This window comes from Rhamphochromis sp. 'chilingali' (genome assembly GCF_963969265.1).
Source record: "Rhamphochromis sp. 'chilingali' genome assembly, chromosome: 21".
Lineage (NCBI taxonomy): Eukaryota > Metazoa > Chordata > Actinopteri > Cichliformes > Cichlidae > Rhamphochromis > Rhamphochromis sp. 'chilingali'.
Window position 1 is genome coordinate 26,748,454 of NC_137949.1, and position 13,271 is coordinate 26,761,724.

At 44.3% G+C, this 13,271-nt stretch overlaps 1 protein-coding gene across 1 annotated transcript; it reads right to left on the bottom strand.

The window, feature by feature from the left end:
• Window positions 1-2,827: 2,827 nt before the first annotated feature.
• Window positions 2,828-13,265, bottom strand: tonsl (tonsoku-like, DNA repair protein). Its single transcript, XM_080870583.1, has 28 exons — window positions 12,976-13,265; window positions 12,781-12,876; window positions 11,642-11,784; window positions 11,368-11,551; window positions 11,155-11,284; window positions 10,863-11,034; window positions 10,650-10,764; window positions 10,404-10,555; window positions 10,123-10,275; window positions 9,921-10,046; window positions 9,610-9,808; window positions 9,461-9,516; window positions 9,280-9,369; window positions 8,802-8,874; window positions 8,568-8,731; window positions 7,890-8,013; window positions 7,553-7,791; window positions 6,937-7,423; window positions 6,651-6,856; window positions 6,006-6,112; window positions 5,718-5,874; window positions 5,031-5,109; window positions 4,635-4,942; window positions 4,277-4,448; window positions 4,003-4,178; window positions 3,845-3,918; window positions 3,592-3,725; window positions 2,828-3,182 (listed from the first exon to the last, which is right to left on the bottom strand). Exons 1-28 carry the CDS (start codon window positions 12,998-13,000, stop codon window positions 2,986-2,988), a joined length of 4,338 nt encoding a protein of 1,445 aa, XP_080726709.1. The 5' UTR covers window positions 13,001-13,265; the 3' UTR covers window positions 2,828-2,985.
• Window positions 13,266-13,271: the final 6 nt, after the last annotated feature.

Here is a 13,271-nt window from a genome sequence, read left to right on the forward strand (position 1 = left end):
ACAGCCTGACTGCTGTCGGGATGAAGGACCTGTGCAGGATCAGTCACACCGTGGCTGTTAAGTATACTACTCAGAGACCACATAGTTTCTTGTATTTCCTGTTTTTTATTCATTAGGAGCAGCGTTTTCTATTTACATCATTTTTGCTTATGCAAATCAGCAGCATACTGATCACATCACACACACAACAGTCAGGCCCAGCACATGTTTGCTAAATAGGGATGGGTATCGTTTAGGTTTTATCCAATACCAGTACCAAACCGGTACTTTTGAAACGGTGCCGGTGCTTAAACGGCATGTAAACTACTTTCCTTTTACATTTTTAGTGCAATAATTTTTAGAAAATTCATCAAAACATACAATTTTCAAATGTAGACTCCTCATCTTAAGAGTAACATAACTGTCCTCTGCGTAAGGACTTGTCATCGTTCAGCCTTCCAGAAAATGGAATTACAGAGGCTTTGGTTATGAAATGTAGTAGTTTTTTCTTCAGTTCCATTATTGTGAAAGATAAAAGTGTTATTTCAGTGTTGAGTATCTGTGCAGGTGCCAATTTTCCTGAAGCACTTGGTAATTTTGTGTGTTTATTTTCTGTGCTTTGCAGGCTGAGTTAAAGTCTCCTGCAGCAACCCTGAGTCTCATTGCAGATATTCTGGCTCGTATTGCAAACACAGACAGAGGATTAGCGCTCTTCTTATTTGAGAAGAATCTCGTCGCAGCCCACAGTGAGAGGTGAGATGTTGTGATTAAATTCGCAGCGTCGTTTTGTCTTTCTTGATAGTAATGAATAAATTACATTTTCCTAACTTAGCTGGAAGATTTTAGTACAGAGTTAAATTTGCATAGCAAATCCTGCTTATTCTGCACCGAGAGCAGAACATGAGGGTGCTGCTGGTTTGTGAATAGCTGTAAGTCAGATGTGTACACTGCTGAGTTGTTCCATTGCCTCAGCAAACACTTTAAACAATGACTTTATTCGTTTTATTAGTTGCTAGTTTCAGGTCTTATTAAAAACCTCCAGTGTAGGCATTTAAAGCCACAAATTGAGATTGCTATACTTACAATCTAAAAATCTCATGCTGTGGATCTATAATAAACATCTTTGTCTTTTTTCACCCTTGTCTGCAGAACCTTTGCTGCTCATATCATCGTACAGTTAACCCAGAGGCTGCTCGACAAGGAATTGCCATCATTGTGTGAATCTGATATGCCCCATTCATTATGTGGAGCCTTTATTTTAGTTTGTCGGCAGATGTACAACACCTGCGAGGGTCTGCAGGTTCTACGACCCTACGGCCTGCACAAAGCTTTAGCTGCTGTGTGGAAAAAGGTGCATGTACCTGATTTTTGTTATTTGCAGAGACTTTATTATCTGACATGGAGCTGTTATAGAGTTTCAAAGATTCAGGATTCAAGATTCTAAGTGTTTATTGTCATGTGTCCAAAGAAAAAAAAGCATTTCTCTGTGCAATTATATTCTTTCTTTGCTGTCCACCCACAGATGCCGATTAATATATACAATAGAAATAGAACAGATAAAATACAAATATCCATCCATCCATCCGCTTCCGCTTCTCCTTTTCAGGGTCGCGGGGGGTGCTGGAGCCTATCCCAGCTGTCATAGGGCGAGAGGCAGGGTACACCCTGGACAGGTCGCCAGTCTGTCGCAGGGCTAAAATACAAATAGCACAAATAAATAAATGAATACTCTTATCACTCTGTGCAAGCGTTTGCGGTCCATAGCAGTAGTGCTGCCGTACCATGTAGTGATGCAGCTGGTCAGTGTGCTCGCCACAATGCAGCTGTAGAACTTGCTGAGGATCTTGGCCGACATACCAAATTTCCTCAGCCTCCTCAGGAAATACAGCCACTGCTGAGCCTTCTTGACCAGCTGTGTGGTGTTCAGTGTCCAGGTGAGGTCCTCAGAGATGTAGACGCCCAGGTACCTAAAACTGCTCACCCTCTCCACTTCAAGGCCCCGGATAAATAGCGGTTGGTGAGGCCTCCTCTTGTTCCTCGTGTCCACTATCATCTCCTTTGTCTTGTCAGTGTTGAAGGTGAGGTTGTTGTCCTCACACCATGACACCAGACTGGCCACCTCTCTCCTGTTAGTTGCTTCATCCCCTCCAGTGATGCGACCGATCACTGCAGTGTCGTCCACAAACACAGGACACAGTCGTGGGTGTACAGAGTCTAGAGGATGGAACTGAGGACGCAACCTTGTGGAACTCCTCCGTTTGTAATAATGCTGGCTGAAGTCCTGTTGCCGATCCTGACAGATTGGGCCCTGTATTAATTTTGGATCACAAATAATACAGGAGTGCTTCACTGTATGAAAAGTGCACTCAAGAATCTCACATCCTGCTGTTTTGCTGACTTGAAACAGTTTAAAGAAATCCATTTTATTTCATCAAACATGTTTTTTTTTTACCTTTTTATTTGACTGGGTGTTCCATAAAGGCCAAATCTAACCGCTAACCAGAAGATCGGTGGTTCGATCCCAGGCTGCTCTAGTCTGCATGCCAAATTAAGGGCAAGATACTAACCTCCTATGCATTGATCGGAGTGTGAATGTGTATGGATGTTCTAGATAGATTTCTTCAGAGACCTGAAAATCGCTGTGATTATTCACCATAGCCTGCTGAGTCTTACAGTGAAAGAACGATGTCAACGTATAGCATCGTCAGTTACTTTAATTGTGTTTGGGTTTTTTTTTTTTTAAATCAACCTCTCACACACTAACACAAACTCTTTATACAGATACAGAGCTTTACATGTATAAATAAGGCAGACAAAAATGCATAAAACACAAGCTATCAACAGACTGTTGGTGGACACCATGTCACTTTATTTTGTTTTTATCTTGTTTCTTTTTGGTGTAGCCTCATTAACCAAAATGTTTATAAAAATTACCACTTTTATTATGAATTATTATGAAATTAATAATTCATTATTAATTATTTATTATGAACACACCTGCCACCCTCAAGTGGAGGTGGCAGAGAGGAGGCACTTGGAGTTTCGGTCGAGAAAGTGTCCGTGTGACTGAGTCCTGTCCCATCGCTGCTTCAAGGTCTGTCGGTCCAGCTTGTTGAGGGCCTGAGAGCAAAGACGGATATCCTGGACCAGCTCTGACAAACTGTCCAGGTCTTGACTCTCCCAGGGGCCAGAGACCTGACAACCTGCAGGTTAAGCAACAAAGAAACATTTTATTTCATATCCATAATTTCCATTTTCCCCCCTATAAATATTTGACATCCAAATGTAGCCTATTAGCTAGCATCCAGCAATGTTTTCTGCTCCATAAAATGGAAAATTAATTCACAACTAATCTTTTTTTTTTTTTTTTTTTTTAATCTTCAAACCACACGTCTATATTGTAATGTCTGTGTGTGTACTCATCATGTAACACCTCTGTGCATACATACTAAATGTTCAAACTTAGAAATGTGTCAAAAGGAAACAGACTGATAGCAAGAAACAAACTGTTGCCAAGTACAACTTTGCACAGGTGATAAAAAACATCAAAGAAATCCAAATTGTGAATTAGTGTGAAACTCCATGTCCATGGAGTATCACACATATGCATACCTTCGAGGTTTAGAAGTGTCAGTGGTCGACGGGCCTCTCTGACAGACGCCAGGATGTTGTGAAGTCCCGCTGATGTAACAGACGGATTTCCTGACAGATTCAGACTCACCAGTGTGGGACACGACGAGAGGCACCTGTGAAATAATAATAAAAAGTCCAACAGGCCAGTAAAGAGTGACAATTTAAACAAAGGCAAAGCCCTAATAACATGAGTAATAACTGAGCCGTAGAAATGACACCCGCACACACAAACCTCGCCAAGGTAGCTACGCTGCTGTCTGTCAGCCCATTTGCAGCCAGGCTGAGGTGGGTCAGAGAGCACTCGTCCTGCAAAAACACAAAAATCTTAACCTGATTGCACAGTTATATCTTTCGACAATAAATGACATTGCATGATTTTTGCGTGCACACCTGTGAAAGGACTTTGGCGAGGTGTTCCAGTGCCGGGTAATCAGCAGGCCCTCTGCAGACAGCTGACAGGTCCACGTGTGTGAGGCAGTGGAGGGGCAGAGTCTTTAACACCAGCTCAAAGCCGGTGGAGCCCAGGGGATTGTGGGACAGGCACACTGCTTTCAAATGGCCTGTGCCTGAACGTTCAGAAGATGTAAAGTTAGTTGCAGTTTTGCTTATGGGTGGGAGTTCAGTGAAGCTTAAGGCTTCAGTCAGCTGCTTGTTAGAGAGTCACCTGTGAGCGCGCTGGCTAGCAGCAGTCGATGCTGCTGAAGGAAACGAGCAGTGAGGCCACAGGCCTGCAGAGACAGCTTGGCTAGCACAGGGCAGCAGGACAGCAGACAGGACAGAGACTCAGACACGCCGTCCCCCAGTGGGTTCATACTGAGGTCCAGCTCCTCCAGGCACTTTGAGAGGAAACGAGCAGAAAAAGCAAATGATCACGAGAGCCAATTCTCTCTGACAGATATCATTGATACGAATCACGTTAGCTTGTTATTAAGATCTAAGGTAGTTATTAAGAACAGAGGTAGTTAAATACAGGTTAGATGGTAAACCTGGAGCTGCCAGTATTGGCTAGCTGAGGCCCTTACCGGGAATGCAGGTGCACTCTGTCCCTTTAAAGCATTTACAGCCTTCTCCAGGCCGTCCCCTGTAATGCAGTTGGCAGAAATGTCCAGCAGCTGCAGACGAGGCATGGTGAGCGTTGTGGCAATCAGCTCAGGGAGAAGGTCGTCAGACATACGGTTTCCAGAAATTCGCAGCTCAGTGAGGCTGGCCTGAAGTTTTAGGGCACGGAGGAGCGGGCTGAGGGAAGAGGCGGCCAAACCGAGTCCGCACACTGACACGGAGAAACCCCGGTCCTGAACCTCACATAGCCGGGAGACACGCTTGTTCTCATCTACAGGTAGAAAGAGACGGTACTTCATAACAGAATACAAAAATGCACATGTGTGCGTTTTATAATGCATTTCCTCTGTGTTGCTCACCCACTGACAGACTTTGACAGGCCTTCTTGTATCGCTCAGGGAGAGGAGGGAGATCCCACGAGCAAACTTCAGCCAGAACCTGCAACACAAACCCATCAGTTATCCTGCACTGGTGCGGGAAAGTGAAGCCAAGGATTCAATCCCAAAAACTGTGATTCCTTCAGTGTCTCCTGGAAGCTGGCTCCTAAAGCAAGTCAGCATCCAGTCTGGTAATAGAAATGGTTCTAATCTTTACAGTTTCTCAGATTGTTGTTTCTCAGGCAGCTTGTTAACATAGTCAGCCCTTCACCTTCTTACCAGAATCATACAGTCTAAAACCTGCATGCCTCATCTGGGTAAGAAAAACAAAGTCATTGTGGAAGGACCTAGAACCTGCATTCCTTCTATCAGTGATTTCAAAAAGACCTCTGTGTCTATGAGAAAGTCTATTTTATGAATTTGGGTCATACTGTGTCTAAGAAAAGGAGTATGCTCACTGGCTGACATGCAAGCTGTTTCACAGTCATAGCAGTCCTCTTGTCACTGTGTTTTGTTTTATTTTTTAAATCCAAGATAGCAACGGTGACAACATTTGCCTTAAAGACTCGTGATCAGACTTCATAAACCAATCATGGTAGTCTTCAGCATCTTTTAAATTGTCTGTGGTCCAAGTATGGTCACTTCTGGCTCTCCTCAGTGTCACCTCACCTCTTCATTTGTGTGCAGGACGGCCAGTAGCTGGTCCTGCGGGGAGAGCAGAGCGCCTTCTTTCTGCAGAGAGAGACGAGGCAGGAGGCCACATTTCTGGTAGTAACGCTGAGCTGCCTGCTCACACAGCCACGACACAGAGCAGGAGTTGGCCTCACTGGGATGCAGAGCAATGGGAGGTGATTAAACAGAAATTAACAACAACAACAACAACAACAAAAAAATACTATACCAATCAGATTGGGATTTATTTTTATATACTGCTCAAACTTAAAACTTTTCACCGACCTTTGTGGAACTGGGATCAGGAAGACGTCTTCCTGAACCCGGACCCTCATTCTGATTGGTGGAGGAAGTGACGTGGGCATAGGAGCAGCCAAAGTTTGAGTTGGAGGCTAGAGTAAACAAAATAAAACATTCAAGCACTGTTAAAACATCTGTATTTAATGTCGTCAACTCTTAGTAGAAAGACAAAGCAGAGTCTGTGGAGGAATCAGAAAGTCTAAACATCAGGAAAGTAAAAGTTTGTCAGCTGATGCTACAAAACACCAAGGTATAACTATATATAAGATCCGAAATGAGCGATGTCATCTTTTACTCCTGACAAAGCCCACGGCATCCAGGCTGCAGAAATATGTAAAAACAGCTCCCCAGTTTTGATCAGCTCACACTCATTTACGTCCACATTCATCACTGTTCAAATGAATCAGAAATGAAGACACATCATCTTTAACTTAGATCCCCTAGTGACACTGAATTATAGTTATTCTCTCACTGAGTGTGCATTTCCTGAATAATTCATGTGTAGTCTCACTCTGACTATCACCTTTTCACACTTGGAGTGACTTATTCACAATCACTGTGTTGTGTGTATTTCCTTAGTGTTACTCCATCCATAACTAACAAACAGCAAAAGAGCATTCCACTTCTGACCTGAGCATGGATAAGGAGAGGTGGGGGCGGTGTGTCTGATCTCGAATCGTCATCTTCTGTAACAGTGGGACTGTGTGACCGGTTGACTTCTCTTCTCCCCAGTCTGGCCACACCTGGTATCTGAGTCATTTTGACCTGGTGAGGCTTCCCCAAGCTGTTCTTTCTCTGAGAGAGGCCTCTACTGGAGAGGGAGGAAACTGCAGATCCTGAAAGAAAAAGGGCACAACAAGCTACAAAACTGGCAAAACCAAGAAAAAGAAAAACCAAACAAATCCAGACTAATTACCTCTGCAGGTTGTGTCCAAGTTTAAATGCTTGTTTTGACTTCGAGCTGCAGAAGACGAAGCAGTTTCCTCTACTCTTGGCCCATTCTGCTCCATCCGAAGCCTCCGCTTTTTCTTCGGCTGGATCTCCACCAAATCGTCTTCCAACCAGTCATCAGCCAGATACTCGTCCTCGGGAACAAGAGCTGATTTGGTGCTGGAAGAAACGGCAGGTGTGCTGGAGAGCTGAGGCTGCGAGAGACCCTGGAGAAGTGTTTTGGCGCTGCCCAAGCCTCTGATGGCACTGTGGTACTCTTCTCGGGCAAACACAGACGGCGTAGAGGCCTGCCTGATGCCTTCCTGTCCTGAGGTGGGAACTGAGGCAGCTTCTTTGTTCGCAGGAGGTTCTTTCTGACTCTGAGCTGCTGGGAAACCTTGTCTAGGACGGACAGGACGGAGAGGACTAACCGGGGTGTCAGGCTCGCTGTCATCTGAGCTGCTGCTATTAATCTAAAAAATATATATTACACATCAAAGATCTGAAGAATTCTGCTTGTACAATATAGATGAATCTACTACACTTGTGAAAAGACATGATGTATTCTGTCTGTCCACACTGAAAGCATCATCAGACATTACCCCATACAGTACAGCAGCTTCTGTTCCCCTGGCTCTGTTCCGCTGTGTTGAGCCATTGGTCTGCCGCTGTTTGCGGCTGGCGCCTGACGCTTTCACCTCCGAGCTCCTGCTTCGCGGCCAGTCTTGGCGGGAGAAAGAGCCCCCTCCAGTGGACGAGAGTGGCTCAGAACTCTCCGCATCAAACAGCTGGCTGTCCTGCAGGGCATCAAAAGGCTTGGCCGGGGCCGGAGCTGCAGGCACTGTGGTCGGCAGAGATAAGTGAGAAACACGAGCGCTTGAAAGCAGGTATAAAAAGGCAGACCGAGACTAACGCAGTGCAATGATGCAAGAGCTTCACCTCCTCCTGCTAGCGCCTTCCTCAGAAGTCTCTCTGTAGCAATACACTTCTGCCTGGTCTCATGATCCAGCTCCCTGCTGTAGGTCCTCTGCCACTGACGCAAGGTGTCCAAAGCAGTTTCACCCTGGTGGAGATAAAAATGTGAGATTAAGGCGCACAAGTTCAGCAGACTGGACTTTCTCCAAAGGAGGTGGGGGTGAATTCAATATTGCCAACAGAAAGCATGGTCCAGGATTTCATTCCTAACCAGAGTAACAGAAAGTAAAACTTTTATCAGAGAGATTCATAACTTTAAAAATATTTTTATAATCAGCCTCAGCAGCGAGAACCAGGAAAAACGAACAAATTACTCTGATTTTAATCACCCTACAATTACAACCACTTTTTAAATTGATTTTTCCTCATCCAAGTATTAAGAACAGTCTTTATATTTAAAATGATGTTTGTCCAATAACTTTTGAACCTATGAAGACTGTGCACACTAACTGTATGTAAATCTTGTCAATGTGGTCAGTGTGACCCGTAAGTTTGTAACACTGTTAGGAAAGTCATCCATTAAAGTGTGGAAGACATGTTTGTTTTTTTAAAATAAAGAAGATATTTTACTGCCACCTTCTGCCAGCAAAGAAAATCCTGCTGAAATGGACTTTCAGGTTGAACACAGCCAAACACACAAACCTTGGAGTTGCGCAGTGTGACACAGGCCCCTCGTTCCACCAAGAGCCTTGTGACTTCTAAATTGCCACATGCGACGGCGTCGTGGAGAGGAGTCACACCCTCGCATAAAGGGCCACCGGGGTCGTTAACGTTAGCGCCGTGCTCCAAGAGCAGAGCCACGATATCTGCACGAAGAGCAGAGAAAGATGAGCGAGGGAGCGGGTGCAGTTTTCCAGAGACTCTGACAGAACTTACCATAGTGACCATGGTTGCAGGCTTCATGGAGGGGAGTCCAGCCACAGTAGTCCCTGGGGTTCACTGGGTGACCCTGATATGCAAAGAAACAAAAGCTTTCATCAGGCTCTTCGACGTTACAGATTCTGTCTGTACATTTTTTTTCCTCCATACAATCTTCATGAACACTCCTAATAAATCATTTATATTTGAGCCAATCGATGTTCTCATCAAACTGCATGATGCAGGGTTGTTGTTTTTTTTAAGGTGGTAAATATTTAAAAAACTCAGACAAGAAGTTCAAGTCCAAGAAGTTTGTTGCTGCACTTGTTCTGTTGAGTTAAGCAGAAAGCCTCAAGCCTGAACTGTTTATTATAGTGACCAACCATCAACGAGTGAATCAGTTTATATGTTGATGGTGCTCAACTTTATGTTTTCCCTCCTGATTCCAAGAGTTAAAAACTTATTGGATTAAAATAATGAATCATCTTCTTTATACCTGTTCTACCAGGTACTGGACCTGCTTCAGATTCCCATCTATGCATGCTCTGTGAAGAGACGTCTCTCCCTTCTCGTTCCGCTTGTTCCACTAAAGCAGAAAGACAGACACAAAAAAGGCCAAGAATGAAGATCTAAACCGCAGTCTACAAAGAAGAAATGACAACTCGCACATCGCTCACCCGTCCTGTTTTCCTCCTCCCTGACACCATCTTGTCATAACCCTCCAGATCATCGTCTACAAACCACATGAAAAGTAACGTGAATCAAAGCATCCCTCTGTATAGAGATGTCAGTGCTTTCCGGATAGAGTTACCCGCGCACATTTTACCTGAGTCTGAGAGGATGACATCACTGTCATCCAGCGGTTCGCTGTTCTCCATTTCCTCCTCCTCTTCCTCCTCACCATCACTCCCATCTGGATTCCAGCCCTCCGAAGCACACAGCTCCTGCAGCCTCGCCTCGGTGTTGTCAGCATCCGATGAGCCGCTTCGTCTCTGGGACGCCAGCCAGAGCCTCAACACGCGCTTCTGTGGAAGTCAATGTGCGTTTTGGTCGTGCATGATATTCATCACCGCGCCTTTACAAGACATCTTAAATTTCTGCTTAGTTTTCAACACAGCTGACTAATTTATCTCTCACCTGCAGTCTGGCCTGTCCAGACTCCTGAGCACAGCGTAAAGCTGTATTGTAGCTCCTCTCCACATCCTCCAAAGCACAGCCGCTCTCCTCCTGAGCTGCTGCGATGTTTAGCCACGTGCTACACTCCTGACGCGCACAAATATAAGTAATAAGTCACACATTCATGTCTACCACAGGGCAGACGGGTGAATTTGCAGATCACCTCTGTAGAGCTGCCCTGTCGTAACGCCAGCTCCTTTCTGTAGTGCTCCACTGACTTGCTGTGTTGTTTCAGGTCTGCGTAGGTGGCAGCCAGGGACACGTGGATGACAGCCAGCTCCCTGGCAGGCTTTCCCAACGCCTCAGCACCCTTTAGCTACACAACAAAACCAACACCGCTTTAGACAAGTCACATTTAGACTCTACGTTGCAACTATTAAAAAAAAAAAAAAAAAGTGAAAAAAATGTGAGAATTAGCCATGTGACTCTTTTGATGCTTCTCACCTGAGCTTGATAAGCTTCCAGAGCTTTGCTGTAGCAGCCAACTTTACAGCAGAGATCCCCAAGCTGCTCTGCCAACTCGACAGCCTGATGGGAGCTGGGTTTTTTGCCCTGATCTTCCCCCAGCTCTTCCTCTAATTTACAGCCTCGGTCAGCTACGTGATAGGAAAGAAATACACTGTACCATCCATGCAGCTACAAGCAAGTAAAAAACAAAACAAAAAAAAACATATCTAACCGTTCACTCACCATATTTGAAAGCTATCTTCACCGTCTGTCTGTCCAGCGGCTGCTGGGAACCCAGCAAGACCGCTTTCTTCAGAGATCGTCGCGCTGCTACAAAGTCACCCAGAGACAGCTGCACCTGTTAGCATCGCATGTTAAGAATTAAAGACACACATGCACTTCAAAACCTGCATGATCGCAACAGGAGAAAATAAGAGGATATGGTGGAGCTCGTACCTTGCCGATGCAGTGAAAGCACTCGCTCTCACTAAATTTGTCTTTAATCTTCCGGGCGCACTCTTTGGCCTGCTCTAAGCAGCGGACCGAATTAGAGCGTTGACCGTTACGGAAGTAGATGTTGCCCAGGTTAAAGTTTGCACGGTAGAGATCCTCCAGCAGCTGGCTCTTCCTTTACAGGGGAATAACGGCGATATCTCAGTTGACAGTTATACAAAATAAGCCGATTAAAAGCTGTCGATGAAAAAGATCGACATGCTTAGACGTGGAGCAAAGTTTAGGATGTTCTTACTCGGCAATAAATACACTTCGCCGGATGAACTCGCTGCAGCGTTTGTGCTCGCCCAGATGATCACAGACCAGACCCAGATTGAGGAAGAGACGCGCCTTCATCTCATTGATCTCTCGCTGTGGCACAGTCCCTGCAGCCAGGTAGAGGATTAGGAATAACGAAACAAAGAAATCGCCCATTAAAAACCACTGGGACGATACAAACAGTACACACCTTCCAGCCGGTCATCCACAATGCCCAAGCTCTTCCTGAAGGCCTCCTCTGCTTCCTCCAAGCTCTTCCTCGATTGGTCCGTTTCATAACGGAAGAGGTAGGTCCGACCGATAGTGGCCAGCGCCCTTTGCTCTTCAGCATGATCTCTGACAGATCGAGCCAGGTCCAGGTGAAGACGCTGGTGCTGAAGAAGAGACACACATCCACTTATGCAGGTCCTAAACACCACTTGAATTAGAAGTTTATCACTTTGATAAAGCGTCAGTTTACTTACTTTTAAAGCTGCCTCAATGTTGCCCAACTCTGCAAAGCACTCTCCTATCTTACGATTGGCCACAGCTCGTCCAATCACATCAATTAACACTTCAGAGAGAGCCAACTCCTGCTGGTGCTCCCTAATGGCAGCCTGATAATCACCTGAGACACACATGAAGCAGAAAGGTAAATGTTACACTTTGCATGAGGAAGGCAAAAGAAAAAATTACACTGCAAACAAAATGTTGTTGGTATGAAAAAGCATATAAAGAATAAATGAATTACTAGACTGAATATCATTGCATCCTTTGCTCAAACTGTTTACGTTAATCAAAGTCATCAGATGAATTGTAGTGCAGCACATAACCTTGCAGTTTGCTCATTTCAGTTTAGTTTTTATTAGTTTCAGGGCTAATTTTAGATTTAATTATTATTGTATGGCGGGCACATGTCAGAGGCAGGATCCATACTGGTATCATAATGAAAGTAGAACTTTTTAAAAGCAGTTGGCTCACTGTGTTGTTGACATCCAGAATCTTAATAAACATGTACTTCAAAGCTTCATCAGGCAAGCTGTGATAAAAAATTTTTACCAAATAAATGCCAAAGCGTCCACTATTTATCGTTTATTGTTTTAGTTTTCCAAGTTCACAAAAATCATTAACTTTTTTCTACATTCTAGTTTTATCTTAGTTAATTTAAATGCTTTTCACATCTAGTTTTGGCTTTTAGTTAATAACCTTGATCGGCACCAGATGAAATTTGACTCACTTGAAGACAAAAGCATAAGAAAGCATATGAATGTAAAGCCTCTGAAATGTATCCCGTGATTAAACTCTACAGTGACACAGCTGTGTACTAAGAAGCAGCCATGGTCAAACTGGAAAATACTGAAATTCAAGTGGCTCCAGGTGGGAGTAAATATGCAAGTAATGGCACTTTTATCCACTTTTGAAAGATTGTTTTAGGATCACCTGCACAGTTATAAAGTAAAGGGACAAAAATTATTAGAAAAATCAAGATTATTCGAGAGTGTTGGTGATCTATAAGACATGGTGACGCTGTGACAGGAAGAGCGGAGAATCAAAAACAATCCATAACTGCAGTACTCGCAGTGCTAAAATAACACAGTGCTGATATTGGGCAGACTATACACACCGCTCCTGGACAGCAGCTCTCCTAGCTGATTACAGATGTTTGCTTCCTCCTTTAAGTTGTTGCTGCTCTGGGCTTTGCTCTTTGCTTTCTGCAGCTCTGCAAACAATCGAGATGTAACAGTTACTTAATTTTAATAGTCACATAACAATAGCCGTTAAACGTGCCCAAAAAACGTAAACTGAAAGCGGTACTTACGTTTAATTTCCCGTGAAACACTCATCTCGATTCAGCTCTCAGTGCTAGCACTTTTTTCCAGCTGGTAGTAAACGACAACCCAGCGCGCCTCCCTTTAGCTTAGCTTCAACTCGAAACCGACCAAAACAAACCTTTAGTTCATTTTCACCGGAGCACGTCTGTGACTGTGTAGCAGTGTTTAAGCTAACCTTTATGCAACCGATCGTGGTTGATATCATAGAAACATATTCAAGACTTCAGTATCCAAGTAGCTGTTTTAGCTTTGAGCTCTCAGTAAACTTTACAATACCGCGCCA

Bases quoted from the DNA above. Each gene is read 5' to 3' on its own strand.
- tonsl (XM_080870583.1), bottom strand. From the start codon at position 13,000: ATGAGTGTTTCACGGGAAATTAAAC. The intron at 10,047-10,122 runs GTGATCTGCAAA...TGTGCGCGTCAG, and splicing joins GACAGGGCAGCTCTACAGAG to GAGTGTAGCACGTGGCTAAA. The intron at 9,370-9,460 runs GTGAGCGATGTG...TTTCTGCTTTAG, and splicing joins GGAGGAGGAAAACAGGACGG to TGGAACAAGCGGAACGAGAA.